This window comes from Bidens hawaiensis, unplaced genomic scaffold, assembly GCF_021521415.1.
Source record: "Bidens hawaiensis isolate Kalapana, Puna unplaced genomic scaffold, B.hawaiensis_p1.1 tig00020044_1, whole genome shotgun sequence".
In the NCBI taxonomy this organism is placed as follows: Eukaryota; Viridiplantae; Streptophyta; class Magnoliopsida; order Asterales; family Asteraceae; genus Bidens; species Bidens hawaiensis.
This window is the reverse complement of record NW_027493052.1, coordinates 383,424-399,055: the sequence shown is the minus strand read 5'-3', so window position 1 is coordinate 399,055 and position 15,632 is coordinate 383,424. Positions and strand designations below refer to the sequence as shown.

Genomic DNA, 15,632 nt, shown 5'->3' with positions numbered 1-15,632 from the left:
AAATTTTTTTCAAATGATGTTTTAATTTTATGCATGGTGTTTTCGGCGTTTTAATTTATTATGACATTGCTTTTTATTTTTTGCCAAGATGTTTTAGTTTTATTACACATGGTGTTTTAATATAGATAGATGAAGTTCTCGCTAGTTCTCTCATGATCTTCTCCCTACACACATGCACACACATATATAGGTTATTATGATTATAATTGAATAGCAGGTAGCAATACTGATGGAGAATTATAGATAAAACACCCAAATAATTATATTTAATTGATTTTAATTAAAACAACGTAGTTTTAGTGGTTTTTACATACATTTTTCTGGAAAATCGAACCGATTGAAAAATTTGGAAATGTGTTTAACCAAACCGAATTCAACCGGTTTGTTCGGTTGGGTTATGATATTAAACAAGCTATTATTCAGTTTATTCGATTGAATTCGGATAAGCTTATCCGAATAAGCGAGATTTGTAGAATCGATACCCAAGTTGGTAAGCTTAAAGATACGGAAAGTCGGAACCCTACGGGGGGCAACTGGCAATGAGGGTTTTCCAACAATGGAATTTGGAAACGGGTCCCAGATTTTTTTTATTCATTCTGGGCCACCAAAATGGTTGAGTCGACCCTAGTTAGCAGTCATTAGGGTTTAGGCCTACCATTCTGTTTAGGTTCATATCCAATTAATTTGGGTCGTTTTTTTATCCATTTCAGGGAAGCAAAAGAAGGGTAGAAAGAGTGTTGCTCTAAATAAACTAGCAGCAAGTGGGTCGGATCTTGATGACTTAAGGGCGCGGGATGCTTTAACTACTTTAAAGCATGCTCGTGTTAAGGCTAAGCTTATGAGAGAGAGATCTCGGAAACTGATGATGAGAGCGGACGTGGCGGTTCAAAAGGCTGCCGCGGTTCTAATGGCAGCGGAAGCAATGAAAGATTCGTGTACAGCTACAGGAAATGATGGCCCATCAACCACAAGTTGAGTTTGTTCAGTTACAGTATACAGTTAGTCAGTTATAGCAGCTAGAAAACCCATAGTGTCACAAACGGCGCGAGCTTCAGTTGTTTTTTTAGACTCTTGATATTTACAGAAAGTTAGTACACATGTTTTTTCCTTCACAAAGGTTTTTTTGAGCTAGTGGAATAGGAGTTGAATGTACCAGTTTTCCAAAAGATAGCTTTTACATGCTTCCTAAAAGGCATTTTTTTGGCTGCTGTTGTTCTAAACAAAAGGTATGTGCAGTTACAATTTCTTGATTCTTCTACATGTGAGTTTCTTGCTTGACCTCCCCCCCCCCCCCCCCGGTGTCAGGGGTACATACCATTTAGTCACTGGTATGTTACTTGTGCTTGTTAATCATTAGTCACTAGAAATCATACTGCTATGCTAACCATTAATATTCATTGACTATTCATCACTCATACTACCAACGGTGACCCACGCCTTTTTTCCGACAAAGTATCATCAACGGGAACCACCTTGCGGATTACCGCAGAATATGTCCATCAATGAAAGACACTTGTTATGTAGTGTCTTTATCATGATGTGCTAATAAAGTTGGTTCAGCTTTTATAAAATAAATAATAAAAATTGCCAATAACGATACTCTTGTTATTCTTGGAAAATAGACTTATACAAAACGAACAATAAATAACCAATTGAGAATATTCGAAGCGGGTCTTGACAAGACTTCAACAATTTCTTTGACTTCATACTTGATTGCAAAACGAGCAAACTATTTGTTGAGGTTGTGGATGAGGGTTTTTGTTTAACACGGGCCCTTTAAAACAGATTTCGAGTTTCCTCTTGAAGAGCTCGTCTGTCTCCTATGGTACAACAACCCAAACAACATCTACCTCATGTGCCCCAAGTATCACCGGGTAAGATGGTGCTCATGATTTTGTGAAAGGAAAAGAAGAGGATAATGGTAGAATCAGTTAGAGAGTTTTCCTTTCTGAATCTAAGAAACAAATGTATCTCATAGTATGTGTTTCGAGTATGTATTTGGTGTGTATCATGATAATGAACCTTTTGTGTTCTTAGTTATACTTAAAAACAAAATTGTTTTAAAAACCATTTTCTTTGATTAAGACTGTATTTGAAAGTTTATCATGAATAAACACAAATAAGTGACTTAAATTTATATGTTTTAAAGATGAACTACATGCACAAAATCAAGATTGTGAAACCATTTATTTAATCATAAAATAACTTATATATACGCATGGATCTTGATTATCAAACTAAAAATATTGTTGCAAAACAAAGTTAAATGAAAATAGAAAAAACAGCAGGAGAATAAAACATCAAAGAGAAGTCATTGCTTCTTTAAATTCAGACTTTATGAAACAAGAAATCCAAAAACCACACCATATTAAAGAGATCCTACATATATAGTCATTGTAGAACAACACTTCTTCACAAACTAAAAGCAACACTACACTTATATTTTGTTGGTATGATGCTCTCTAAGTGCTTTCCGGTTCGTCCCTGCTTACGCTTATCCCCTCTCCAACTCCAAGAAAGTCTCTCGTAATTGTCGCACCACTGTGGTGGCAATCCTGTTGTTCATAAGCCGCACCTGCGCTCAGATTCACCATAGAGGGTCCAGCATGACCACTGCTGCTAACATAGTTAAAGATATTGTTCTCATATCCCTTGTTAGAGAAACAAGTTGGATTATAACCTCTTACAAAGCTGTTAGCACTGTTGTAGTTTGACCAGTTTGAACCAAGTAACGACGCCTTTCGAATCAATTCTGCCGCAGAAAGTTGTGGCAGCACTGCAGGTGCACTATCCTTATGTGAGAACAAAGTTGACCCCTCACCATTTTCAGTATAATTCCTAAAGTTATTCATGTTGAAAAACCTTGTATCAAAATGTCCCTGATATATGTATTGGTTTTGTTGATCAAAAAATGGCATAGAGGGCCTGTAACTGTTGAAACCCATGGTGGGCCTGACCATGCTGTTGTTTCGGCCTAACTGGGACACATTGATTGCTGGGCTAGTGTTGGTGTGGGTAAGGTTTATGATAGAGGGAGCATTGGTACCAGTACTGGTATCAGTCAAACTTAAGCTCATCGGAGTGTTTATGGATGAGCCGGCTCCGTTTGCTGGGCCCCTGAGTAATAGACCACCACCAGCCAGTGCCTCACAGAACGCCCTGTGCGTGATGAAGCTGTCACGCCTGCAAAATAATCGTTTTTTAATCATCATATAATATCATTATAGAAGTGAATTAAATTATTTGAATAAAAACTTAAGGGAAGTTAGTGTAAGTAAAAAATAAAACCGCAGGGAAAACTAAGGTGATAGTAAGGATGCATCAAGTATGGAAAATTGGGATGACACCACTACCTTTATACTAAAAAAATAGTGAAGTTATTTAAATAAAATGATTGAGGCCCAAATTCATTATTTAGGGCTAGCTATTTTGTTCGCCAAAATATTAATAAGCTCAAATGGCAAAACCGAAAATGAACGGTTTTCAAAAATCCAAAAATCTAAGTGTAGCGTTTTAGTTTGGTTGTAGTCTAAAGCCGGTCCAAACTAAACCGACAAACCCCTAGATGGAGGAAATGTGTTGCGAGTTAGGATCCTGTTACACCATTTTAGATCCGCATACACCATTTTTTGCCTATACGCCTCGTATAGGGCTATACGCGTCGTATAGCACCTGAGTCGTGCCAGTTTGTGTCGGACATTGTCAGTCATTGTTTGTAGTGACTCATATAGGTCTATACGGGCCATATAGACAACTTTTTGTACACAAATTTTTGATGGCCGTATATTTATGTGATTTATGACTTTAACATCCTATATTTATGAAGTCATCATCCGAACTTGCACCATATTTTTTTAGCAATTTTAGTCACTCTCTTTTTTGACCCTTCTATGTTTTTTTTTTTCACTTATATAGAATTATGTTTTATACCAAAAGGTTGAATAGTATAATAAAATAAATTGTCTATTAAAATTTACATAACATACTTGGCTAAGTAATTTGTAGTTGTACCCCGAGAACTTTTGTTTAAGATTATATTATGTTACACCTTACAATAGTCCATACACAATAATCAATCAGTGATTAAGCAAATAACAAACATTTGGCCAAAAAAACATGCTAATAAGCATTTGGTCCACATACACAAAAATAAGTTTTTGTATAGCCCTATACGGTTGTATAGTGGCTTTATGGTGTACCAGGTGCTATACGAGCAATTAAATGCCTATACGACTCGTATAGGCTGCAAAAAGTTGTTTTTCCCCTTCGTACACTTGTTAGTTATATGTAGCTTATACTACCCATATAAACATGTCTAATCAGCCTAGGGGTGGTATATGAGGATCAAATCCCTTTTGAATTGGTATGTGCTAAGAGGACAAATCAAGGAAAAAGAAAAAGATGAGAGAAACATGAAGATAAAGTTTTAATTAAATTAGTTTATTAATTGAAAATCCGGTTTACGGGTTAGGTCAATTTTTGTTAATTTGGTTTTGTACTTAATTTTATTGTGTGGAGGAAAAAAAAGTTTATTTTCACTACTTTTTAAATTCTTTTCAAAAGCCTCTCCTTTCACAAAAAGTTAGCCATTGCATTTGTATAAATATTATAAAAAATGAGTTGTGTGTCAAATAAGTTATATTTTGTCGATACATTTTTTTAGATAAAACTTATTTTAATATAACTTTTATGTTGAAAAAATATTGAGAAGCCAAAGAATAATGTTCTCTATATAGTAAATCATGTACATTGAAAAAATCATTAAAGCCGTTCTGAAAAGAAATTAAAAAGCATGAAACTATTAATTGAGTGAAAACTAGAAAAATAAAAAACAATTTCTTTGAGAGAACTTACACTACTTTTACGGGGTGAAAAAAAGTTTTTTCGTCACTTTTATAAATAAATGTATTTTTCAAGAATCGTATCGTTCAAATTACAGTTTTTCTCTTTATTATTGTTATTATTATTAAGTTTTTTTTTTCATATTTTGTAAGAAAAAGATTAAGCTAGAATTGATCACAAAAACTTGTTGGGTATGTATCTACAAATTAAATCGCCTCCCTATGAATAACAATAGGGAAATTTTCTAAAATAGCCTAACTATAATAGGAGATTTCATTTTTGTTTCTTTAAATAAAAGTTTCTAGAAATGTCCCTTACAAACACGTTTTGGACGACGTGCTAGGTCTTAACGCGTCTTTCACGACCTGTTAACCTCCAACGCGTGTCTTTCACGGCATGTTAGCCTCTAACGCGTCTTTCATGACATGCTAGCCATATTAATTATTTTTTCTAATATTACATTATTATAATTAATTTAATACATATTTGTCATTTCTTTTATAACATGTAATGCATAACGTTTTATAAAGTTCCAAATATATCGTTGAGACTTACTTATTTTTATCTATGTGTTGGCATAAATTTTTACTTAAAACAAGACTGATCAGATTTTATTAAACATTTATTGAACATTTTAATATCAATTTGAAACTCGGTTTTGAGTAAAATTTATGACAACATGTAGAAAAATAAACATGTCTCAACGACATATTTAAAATTATATGTAAATTTATATATTATACGTTATAAAAGAAATGAAAAATATGTAATAAATTAATTATAATAATGTAATATTAAAAAAAACAATTAATAGAGCTAACATGTCGTGAAAGACGCGTTAAAAGCTAACAGGTCGTGAAAGACACATTAAGGCCTAACACTTCGTCAAAGACTTGTTTGTATGTGATATTTCTGAAAACTTTTATTTAAGAGGAAAAAATTGAAATCTCTCTAAATTATTGGGACGATTTGGGAATTTTCACATAACAATACCAGTTACATTATGATGAACAAAAGTAGATATATATGACAAAATCTTCCGTATGATTAATATAAAAACTATTGGACCGCTTTGGCAAATTTAATTTGGCAAACCTAAGAGACTATTTTTAGAAGGTGTAATTAGCAAGTTTCTTAACCAAGTGGTTGTGCGTTGAGACCTTGTACTGTAATAATTAATACTTAAAACAAATAAAAATCATAGAAATAGTATTGACCATTCGGGAGATGATTGAACAGTTTTTAATGAAATAAAACCAAAAAAATCATAATACAGAAACAAAAAAAAGTCGTATTTTTAAACAAAATTAATTTGTTAACTGAATAAATGCTCAAATTTTGTTTAGAGAAATAAAATTAAAGAAATCATTTATCATTACGTCGTATGCAATTTATTACTTTATTAATGTATATTTTTGGTAATTGGTTTATACTAGTTTAAAAAATTACTAAAAATATAAGTATACATTAATAAAAGTTGAACATTAATTTATTGATTTGTACTTATATATCTTTAAGTAACTGTTATTAAAAAATCATTTATATTGTTTTTGCATTTACGAATTACGATAATTATATTTTTACCAATATGTATTTTAAATAGAACATTTTTTTTTTTTTTTTTTTATAAAGATTTTATTTCTACTGATGAAACATAGATATTACATCAATATAGCAGGTAGGCGGGCAACAAGCTGCGCCGCCACCCCTTTCTGAATTGATTTGCATAAAAAAAAAAAAAAAATAGAACATTTAAATTTTTACCAACTAATGCACTTATAATTTTGTTGTTCGTTTGGTGCCTCGTTTGTTGTTTGTTTTCTTTTTTTCGATGGTTGGTGGATGTTTGTTTGGCGTTTCTAACGCCTTGCTAGTGCTTTAATATAATGTTTTTGTTGATTGTTCAAAAAAGAAAATACTTATAATTTTAAGTAATCGTATTTAAAATACTTTAAACACATATATTTTTAACTACCATTCAATAAGCTTATATATTTTAGTAATTGTTTTAAAATAGTTTAAACATCTATACTTTTTTCCATGTAATATACTTATATTTTTATTAAGTAATTGTATTTAAAACAGTTTAATCATTTATATTTTTATTACTGTTAATATACTATATTTTGAAGTAATTGTAGTCAAATATATAAATGAATGCATGCATCTTACATTAAATGAAAAATCAAACTAAAAGTATGTTGAATTTTACTGCATTAATATATTATTTTATTTTTAAGTATGCAAAATTCTAAGATGAATAACAAGTTACATACCTTGAGAAGAGAGTGCCGCAATGGCAATGATACTCTTTCTTACCACAAGTTTTTGTGTGAGCCTTTAAGTCAGCTTCAACAGCATACATCTTTGGGCACTCTGTGCATTTGAATCTCTTCTCGCAATGCTTTCGCGAATAGTGTTTCTTAATGCCAGTTAGGTCGCCAAGAGCATGAGAAGGGTTGTGGTGAATGCATGACGGATCGGGGCATAGATACACCTTTCTTTTTACATCAATCTTTGGAGTACTTTGCTTAAGATTAAATGGCAGATTATGACCCCTTTTGTGTAGTTGCAAGTTTTGCTCCCTTGGGAACCCTTTAAAACATATCTCACAAATAAACCTGTTTTTTGCCATTAAGGTGGCAGGAGATAATGCTATTATGTCTACATCTGGATCTGTCCAAGAAAAATCCAAATAAAAATTATTTATTTATTTATTTATTTTATACACTAAAAAGTTCAATAAAGTGATGGTTTTCTATGAATTTACTCTTGTTGAAAAAGACATGTTTTTTACATTAATTTATTTATTTTTGTTTTATATATTCAATTCTTGGGTTTTATATGCCTCTTAAAGAAAATCATGTTGAAGAACTGGAGTTTTCAATATTACAACCGGATTCGAAAAATTGAAAACTCGATTTGAATTTGAAGTTCGATTTCAATTTAGAACTAGTTTTCGCATTTTTTTTATTAATTAACGTATTCAAATTCAGATTTCATAAATTAATTGAAATATAAGTTTTAAAAATTCGACAAATTAAAACTCACATGAGGTGTTAGGGTTTCGTCGCTTTTTGGGAGGAAGAGAAGCAACGTCCTCATGATTTTCTTCCTTATTTCGCAACATTGATGAAAAAGATGACGATCCAATAGCCATCCTTTAAAGAGTTTCGATTTCGGTGCTAGCGGCAAACAATCAATCAATGTAACTCTTGATCGAATTTATAACTCGAACATAAAGATTTACCGATATTTCATCATTTATTATTTATTATGATGAAATATAAGTTGAGAAGCAAAAATGATAGAATGGTTTTCTTCTTATATAGTGGTCGTTGAATATGATTTGATGAATCAACTCTTAAATGGCATCTATTTAACTTTGTAATTTAGCATTAAATGCTCCAATTAAACATAAGATACATGAAAGTGAGCCGCATAAAACATGTTCCAGGTTCATTAATTATATGACCAAACAAACACATAATCTAGTCAAGAGCATCGCCGCAAAAGGACATCATATGTTGCGTGAGCCAAGTAAGAAGAGAACCACGGTCAATGCTTCATATGTTACTATGCAACATGTTTTATGCCAAATATTATTTCTTTTTGACTTTCTACATTCCAACTTAGGGACTGTTTGGCAATTGCTGAACCATTAAGTGCTGAATCATTAAGAAGTCTGAATAGCTAAGAGACTCTGAACCAGTAAGTACTGAATCAGTAATTGTTGTTTGGTTGAACCTCTGAATAATATACAGAATGACTACTTAACCCCTGTGTAGAAGTACAATAAACAAAAACAAGATAAAAAAAGTTCAAAAAAATTGCCTCTACAGAAATCTGTTGCTAACAGATTGATTTTAAACACCTGCACATCCCAACGGTAATACCCGGTTATACCCGGTTTTCGGGTATTTACAGAACCCGACATAGAGTATTAAAAAAAACCTGGTCTGGCCCTGCAGCGCATAAACTGTCTGCTGCTGTTGCTTTTTGGGGCTGCACTATTTTTTAACTTCAAACTCCATATTTTTTGCATTAAAACAAGATGGTAATATATAAACATATAACATAAAAGTGCATATATATTAGAAACTTAAAAATATTACAAAGATCCATCATAAAAAGTAGAAAAAATAGATAAAACCATAAATAAAAACAAAGATAGTTCACTTCCGGATTTCAATTTTTGAACCGTTAAGGCATTAAATCATATCATCATTTGGTAATTCATTTTCTTTGTTTAGCCTTCCTCTAGTGGGCTCGACATTCCCATTTCGACCTCTTCCTCGTGCATTTTCGTCCAACGGATTTTCTCTTTTAAGTGAAAAAATGTTTTGTATATAGAGAGGCAAACGTAAATCATCTAGCAGCATATAGTTGCAGTGAACCAGTTATCACCAATTTAAGTGGAACCTGCACAAAGTTATATAAGTTTGTCACATGCCAATGCTATCGTATAGTTACAAAGTTATATAAGTTTGTAGTTGCAGTGAACCAGAAAACCATAATGTACTATTTGTCACATGCCAATGTTATCATAAGAAGGGTTTACAAATCATTAAAAGAGTATGCAGAGAGAACCAAGAACCAAAACAATTGTAGCCGGAAAAAAAGCATAATATTCGGTGGTTATTTATATCAAGAACTGCTAATGTGATTACAAATAGCTACAACGGGATATAAATTATGGTGTTCTAAAAGCACAATGCCCATATCAAGTTAATTTTAAATTAACATGCTGAAGGTTAAAAATTCATAGAGCAACAATTAAGCTTTAGCCAAAACTAATATGGTGAAGGCTTGAATTTCTTCTCTGATTATATTACATTATTGGGTTTGAAAACCTCAAATTGTTTTATAACTTGAACTAAAAGTAGCATACTTTGAAATAACCCAATTACCAGTTACCATAAACATAAACATTCAATCCAAGGATTAGAAATTAAACAAAAACCTAAACACAGCCTGAAGCTTAACAATTAACAACAACTCGCCTCGTTATCAACAAGCTGGTCCGGTTGCCGTTTTGTACTCTTCTCACGGCATCTCAACAACCCAAACCCTACAAAAGAATCTGTAAATCGATGAACTATTTAACTATAACTTAGAAAGAAAAAGAATCAATAGGACTTACCAATTAGGGTTTTATTTGTCATGGCGAGGAAAGAAGAAGAAGAAGAAGAAGAAGATAGTTGGGATAGGATGTGTACAACGGTGTTCGGTGGGATGCTGCGACAGCGGTTGGTGGGTAGTCTCATGGACGAGGAGGAAGGCAGGGAAAGGTAAAAAGGGTAATCAGGTCTTATTATTCATTCAGCGTGGTTTTGAATCAGAATGGGTAGCAGGCTCATTCACCCATTCATACCTACACTTTTAACGAATCAAACGCTCTTAAGTCTGACCGAATTAGACCTGAACCATTAAGACCTAAACAAACAGGCCTTTATTTTAATGACTTTCTGTTCACACTTTTTCTTTTTTTTTACTACTTAAAATCCTTCTAACCTTTCAATTACAAAATTACAAGATTTAAACACACCACCTTTATTTTAAAAGGCTTGACACCATGCCAGTATACCACTGGACCATTAGGTTAATGATTGCTGTTCACACATGACGATTTTTAATTGAAAGAGAAAACCTTCAAAATAGGTATTTTTAAAACAAGTTTCAAGTTTTAGGTATCATTTGTAAAAAAATTCAAAAATGTGTATTTTAAACTAGTCGTGACGACTAGATTCTTGGTGTCAACGAGTAGTTTACAAAACTAGTCGCGACGACTATTTTAGGCTAAGAAAAATGCAGGGAGGAGTATTTTTGACGCCCTAAACTTGACGAGACGACTAGTTTAGGTAAAAAAAAATAGTTTGGACGAGTTTTTTCGAATTTTTTGTACCTTACTTAATATTATATTATTATTAAATTTAATTTTACTCATAATTAGTTTTTCTTTTATAACTTTAAAAATATAAAGTTCTACTAAAATCCAAATACACCATTTAGACGTGTTTTTTTATCTATGTGCTAACATAAGATTTATTAAAAACCGAGCGGGTAAAAAAAACCTCGATATAAATTTGATCGGCTCGGTTTTGAATAAATCTTATGTTCGCGTAGATAAAGAAAAGCACGTCTCAATGGTGTATTTGGATTTTAGTAAAACTTTATATTTTAAAAGTTATAAAAGAAAAACTAATTATGAGTAAAATTAAATTTAATAATAATATAATATTAAGAAAAGTACAAAAAAAACTCATAAAATCTCGTCCAGACTATTTTTTCCCTTAACTAGTTGTCCCAATAAGTTTAGAGCGTCAAAATACTCATCCCTGAAATTTCTTAGCCAAAAATAGTCGTCGCGACTAATTTTGTAAATTACTCGTTGACACCAAGAATCTAGTCGTCATGATTATTTTAAAATACTTATTTTTAAAATCATTACAAATGATACTAAAACTTGAAACTTGTTTTTAAAAATACCTGTTTTGGGAATTTTTCTTAATTAAAAATTGGATTTTATTAATTCCATTTTTTTCAAGTTTGCTGAATAATCTCAACTTGGAAAATTACTGTCACATGTCTCACCTTTCAAACTACTTGTTTTTTTGGACCCCAATAAAAAAATTTAATATGTTAAAATTTTTACGAATTTCGGACTAGTATTTTAGGACATTTTTACAAAGGAGCTATTTTGTACTTTATTTTAACAAAACAATTTTATTAACTTGCTATACCATTTGAGGGTTATTAAATTCTTTTTGGTCATTCAAAAGAAAAAACAAAAACAATTTTGTTTTCATTCAAATCACAGTATACATTTCATTGACTTTTTAATATAAAAGATTAAAAGATGTGCAAAATATTGCATGAAAAAAGTAAGATATTAGCTGGGCAAATGTGTGATATAAAAAAAGTAATTTGGTTTTTAGTGATATAGTTGGAGCAGCATTTAGTTAACAAAGGGCATTTTGTACCCCGGTATTTATTTTGTAACGCTTTCATTTATATATTCTTCTTGTTTTCTTCTGCTTTTTTAATGATAAAGTTCTTTTAATCCTTGTTTTCTTCTAAACAAAAACTAGAGAAGTAGGAGACAACTCTAAAAGTCGTTCACTTTCAAATTAATTATATGGATTTGAGGATGGAATGAAATTTGATAACAGTAGGAATTAATATATACCACTTATTTCTTGTTAACAAATTTTCTCTTAGTTTTTGTTTAATACACATATATAAGTACATTATCATTTGTTTTCTAGTTATATAATGTGTTAATTAATTTGTATATATATTTATATAATTATTTACCTCTCTTGTTACATAATTTGTCCTACATGTATGATCATTTTCCTTTCCAGTTACATAATTTGTTATTTTATACATGTATGTATGATACTTATTTTTCAATTTGAAACACGTATGTTTATATACATATATTAATAAAACATGTTCAGAATCATAATCCTCCTCTACATGCATATATGCAGAATTTTAAGAAAAAAAAAACCTTAACAAGAGAGGTTGCTTAAAAAAAACAGAAAAGTTTTGCTTAAAAGAGTGTGAGTGATCCACATTGATTCTCAATTCCTCGAACAGTTCTCACATAATCCTAATTCTTCAAAACTATAATTTTAAACGAGAAAATTATTGTTTCATTCCCTGTGGTTATAGGGCGGAGTCACATTAAATCCCCGAAAAAATAATTAAATTAGTTGAATCTTTATGGTACCAAAAATGACCCAAATGAGTCTTTCTGTTATTTTTCTGTTAAAAACACTATTAAAATGAGGGGTAATTAGTCTTTTGAACTTACGAAACAAAAACAATACACATTTAAAATGCAAATATTTTGGGTCATCTCCATCGTGCTTTTCAGTTTTCACAGTCCTGAACTTTTTTTAAATCTCCATGACTCCATCATGCTTTTCAACATTATTTGGGTTTTTTAATAGACCAAGATAAGTATTGTTGTTGTTCTTCTTTTCCTCCATTTTCTAGCCAACCAACATAGTGGAGCTGCTACCGACCAGCCTAAAAGAGTGTGTTGGCTCTTGAAATGGCGGATTGACAGTCAAATTAGGGCGAAAATTGATAATTGTTGTTTGATTAATAAACCTTCCGAGAAAAAAAATTGATGATCAATTGAAGATAAGATGGAAAAATTGGTCAACGCAAAGAAGTTAGGGCTCCATCATCTCCTTCCTCGTCATCTGAGCACGAAGCCTCGCCTAAGATTCGAGGTTACTTGCCAGAACCTTGTTATGGGTGGAACCCTAGTTCAGCCATCGTCGTTGTTGCTTCTTTCTCTGGAAACCGTCTTCTGAACCGGCGAGCAATGCGGAACCCTAGCCGCCGCCGTTACTTATTCGCCATCATATTTCGTTCGCTGTCAAAGGTCGTTGTTACTGAGGGATTTGTGTAAATGTGGAGAGTAGAATGGAGCGGTTGAATCTCAGACGTCAGTGGTGGAAATTACAGCGGTTGGATTTCCGGTCCAGATCTGGAACCGACAACCATCAGCAAGGCTGGTTTTGTTCTGGTTTCAAAGTGAGCACCGGTTGAAGGAGCGAGGTTTAGCGGTTCATGACCAGTTATGTCTTGGCTAGATGTGTCGCCGGAAAGAGAGGGGTCGCTGAAATCCAGTTTAGATGGCACATGTATCTTCCTTTGTTGTTCTTGTTGTTCTTAGATAGTTAGATGTAAATATATGGAATTTTTTTGCATTTTAAATATGTATTGTTTTTGTGTTATAAGTTGAAAAGACTACATTACCCTTTATTTTAACAGAAAGATAACAGAAGGACTCATTTGGGTCACTTTTGGTACCACAGGGATTCAACTAGTTCAATTATTTTTCCGGGGACTCAATACGACTCCGCCCTGCAACCACAGGGACTCAAATAGTAATTTTCTCAATTTTAAACATGAGAAACGTAAGAAACATGTGAATAACTATGTTAAATCTAAAGTAATTATTATTGCATTATACTTTTGAACTGAAGTAATAATAATTTCTCTAGTTCATATCTACCTTCTACCTATACTATTAAACCAAGACAATGTATCCACATGTCATTCAATTAAACCCTTCACATAGGTTGCCAAGTATATAAGCCTCAATTTTTACAATTTCTCCTTCATGAATGATAAAATGATAAATATGCTGTTGATGGGAATCAAACTCACTACCTTACTTTTAAAATCTTTGTGGCTTACCAACTTAACTAGGATGAATTGATGTTAGCCTTCTCTTTTTCTTAATTGTTATAGATTCATAACATTCCATTTTGTTTTATATTTTTAACCACCGGTATATTACACGAACTCTATCATAGTAGTTGTAATATAGCAACTATTAGTCTATATATTACGCTACAAAAAGTAAACCAAAGTAATTATTATTATTTAAGTTTAAAACTATACCATAATAATAATTAGAGTAAACTGTGATTTTCATCCCTATAGTTTTTTTACATTTACCACTTTCCAAGAAAAAAAATAAACTCTTGCCTACCTATCCATGCGGTTCTATACCATAATAATAATTAGAGTAAACTGTGATTTTCATCCCTATAGTTTTTTTACATTTACCACTTTCCAAGAAAAAAAATAAACTCTTGCCTACCTATCCATGCGGTTCTATTACCTTTTATTTGTTAGTGAAGTATTTTGGGGGCATTTCACACATACTAATTAACTAAACAAAACTAACGGTGTTAGCATGGGCGGACCTAATGCTTAAGTACGGGGTAGGCCTACCCCTGTGAGAACAAAAATATTAGTGTTTTATATATAAAAAATGGGTCATTTACATATTTCTCCTTCCTAAACTTTGAAATTATATATTTCTTCAAATCATGTTTAAAAAGCATTGTACATTTTGCATTAAAAACTTGTATTTTAGGGAAATATGTAATTTCAAATGTTAGAAAGGGAAATATGTAAAAATCCCATAAAAAATTCCGACCGAGCCTTGTAAAATTTTGGCATCAACCCCTATGAAATACTGCGAAAAGAAGAAGAAGAGAAGATGGAACGGAGAAGAAGTAGTATTCCCAGAAAAATTCCGTCAAATGGAGTTGCAACGAGAAGTAAATTTAATCTGAAGAAGCTAAAGACGAGTTTATAAAAGAAATAATACTTTATTAGGTGTACTATACTATACTAGTCTGAATACTTTTTCACCTACTCGCCTGTCTTTTTTAATTTGACTTTTTTTCTTTTTCTTAATAATAGAACATTAATAAATACATGATTTAACTAAACTTAAAAACAATTTTTTAGTGTTACAGAGCACACACATTTTTTGGATTTATGAATTAACTGGTTTTATTTACTTTGTTTTATTATCATAGTATATTATATCTTCCATTCTATAAAATAATATATATATATATATATAATAAAACTTTCGGGCTAATATATATATATATATATATATATATATATATATATATATATATATTTTATCGCATACATAAATCAGTAAGCAAAAAGTGCATCTGCTTGGGACCTTGTTGTCCTAATTCGCCTTGCGATTGACGTAATTTTGTTTTATCCTTTTTATGTGACCCGACCTGAAGGAACCGGAAAATTTTGCATCCAACAATAGACAACCGACCCCTATAAAAGAATTTCTGGGTCCATCACTAGGTGTTAGTAAGTTTGACTGGAATGACAAAAAAAATGTATAGAACCATAGGGATAGTCATGCGAGAAAAATGTTTTTGGATGAAACTGGCCAAAGTGATCAAACCGCATGGAAAAAAAATGTTGTTTGT

The 15,632-nt window shown here is 31.7% G+C and overlaps 1 protein-coding gene across 1 annotated transcript; it reads right to left on the bottom strand.

Moving 5' to 3' along the window:
• Window positions 1-2,462: 2,462 nt before the first annotated feature.
• Window positions 2,463-8,002, bottom strand: LOC143559828 (uncharacterized). Its single transcript, XM_077048287.1, has 3 exons — window positions 7,894-8,002; window positions 7,119-7,518; window positions 2,463-3,183 (listed from the first exon to the last, which is right to left on the bottom strand). The coding sequence occupies exons 1-3, from the start codon at window positions 8,000-8,002 to the stop codon at window positions 2,463-2,465; spliced, it is 1,230 nt and encodes a 409-aa protein (XP_076904402.1).
• Window positions 8,003-15,632: the final 7,630 nt, after the last annotated feature.

Bases quoted from the DNA above. Each gene is read 5' to 3' on its own strand.
- LOC143559828 (XM_077048287.1), bottom strand. From the start codon at position 8,002: ATGGCTATTGGATCGTCATCTTTTTCATCAATGTTGCGAAATAAGGAA. The intron at 7,519-7,893 runs GTGAGTTTTAAT...TTTCTTGGACAG, and splicing joins ACGAAACCCTAACACCTCAT to ATCCAGATGTAGACATAATA. The intron at 3,184-7,118 runs GTATGTAACTTG...ATTATTTTGCAG, and splicing joins TGCGGCACTCTCTTCTCAAG to GCGTGACAGCTTCATCACGC.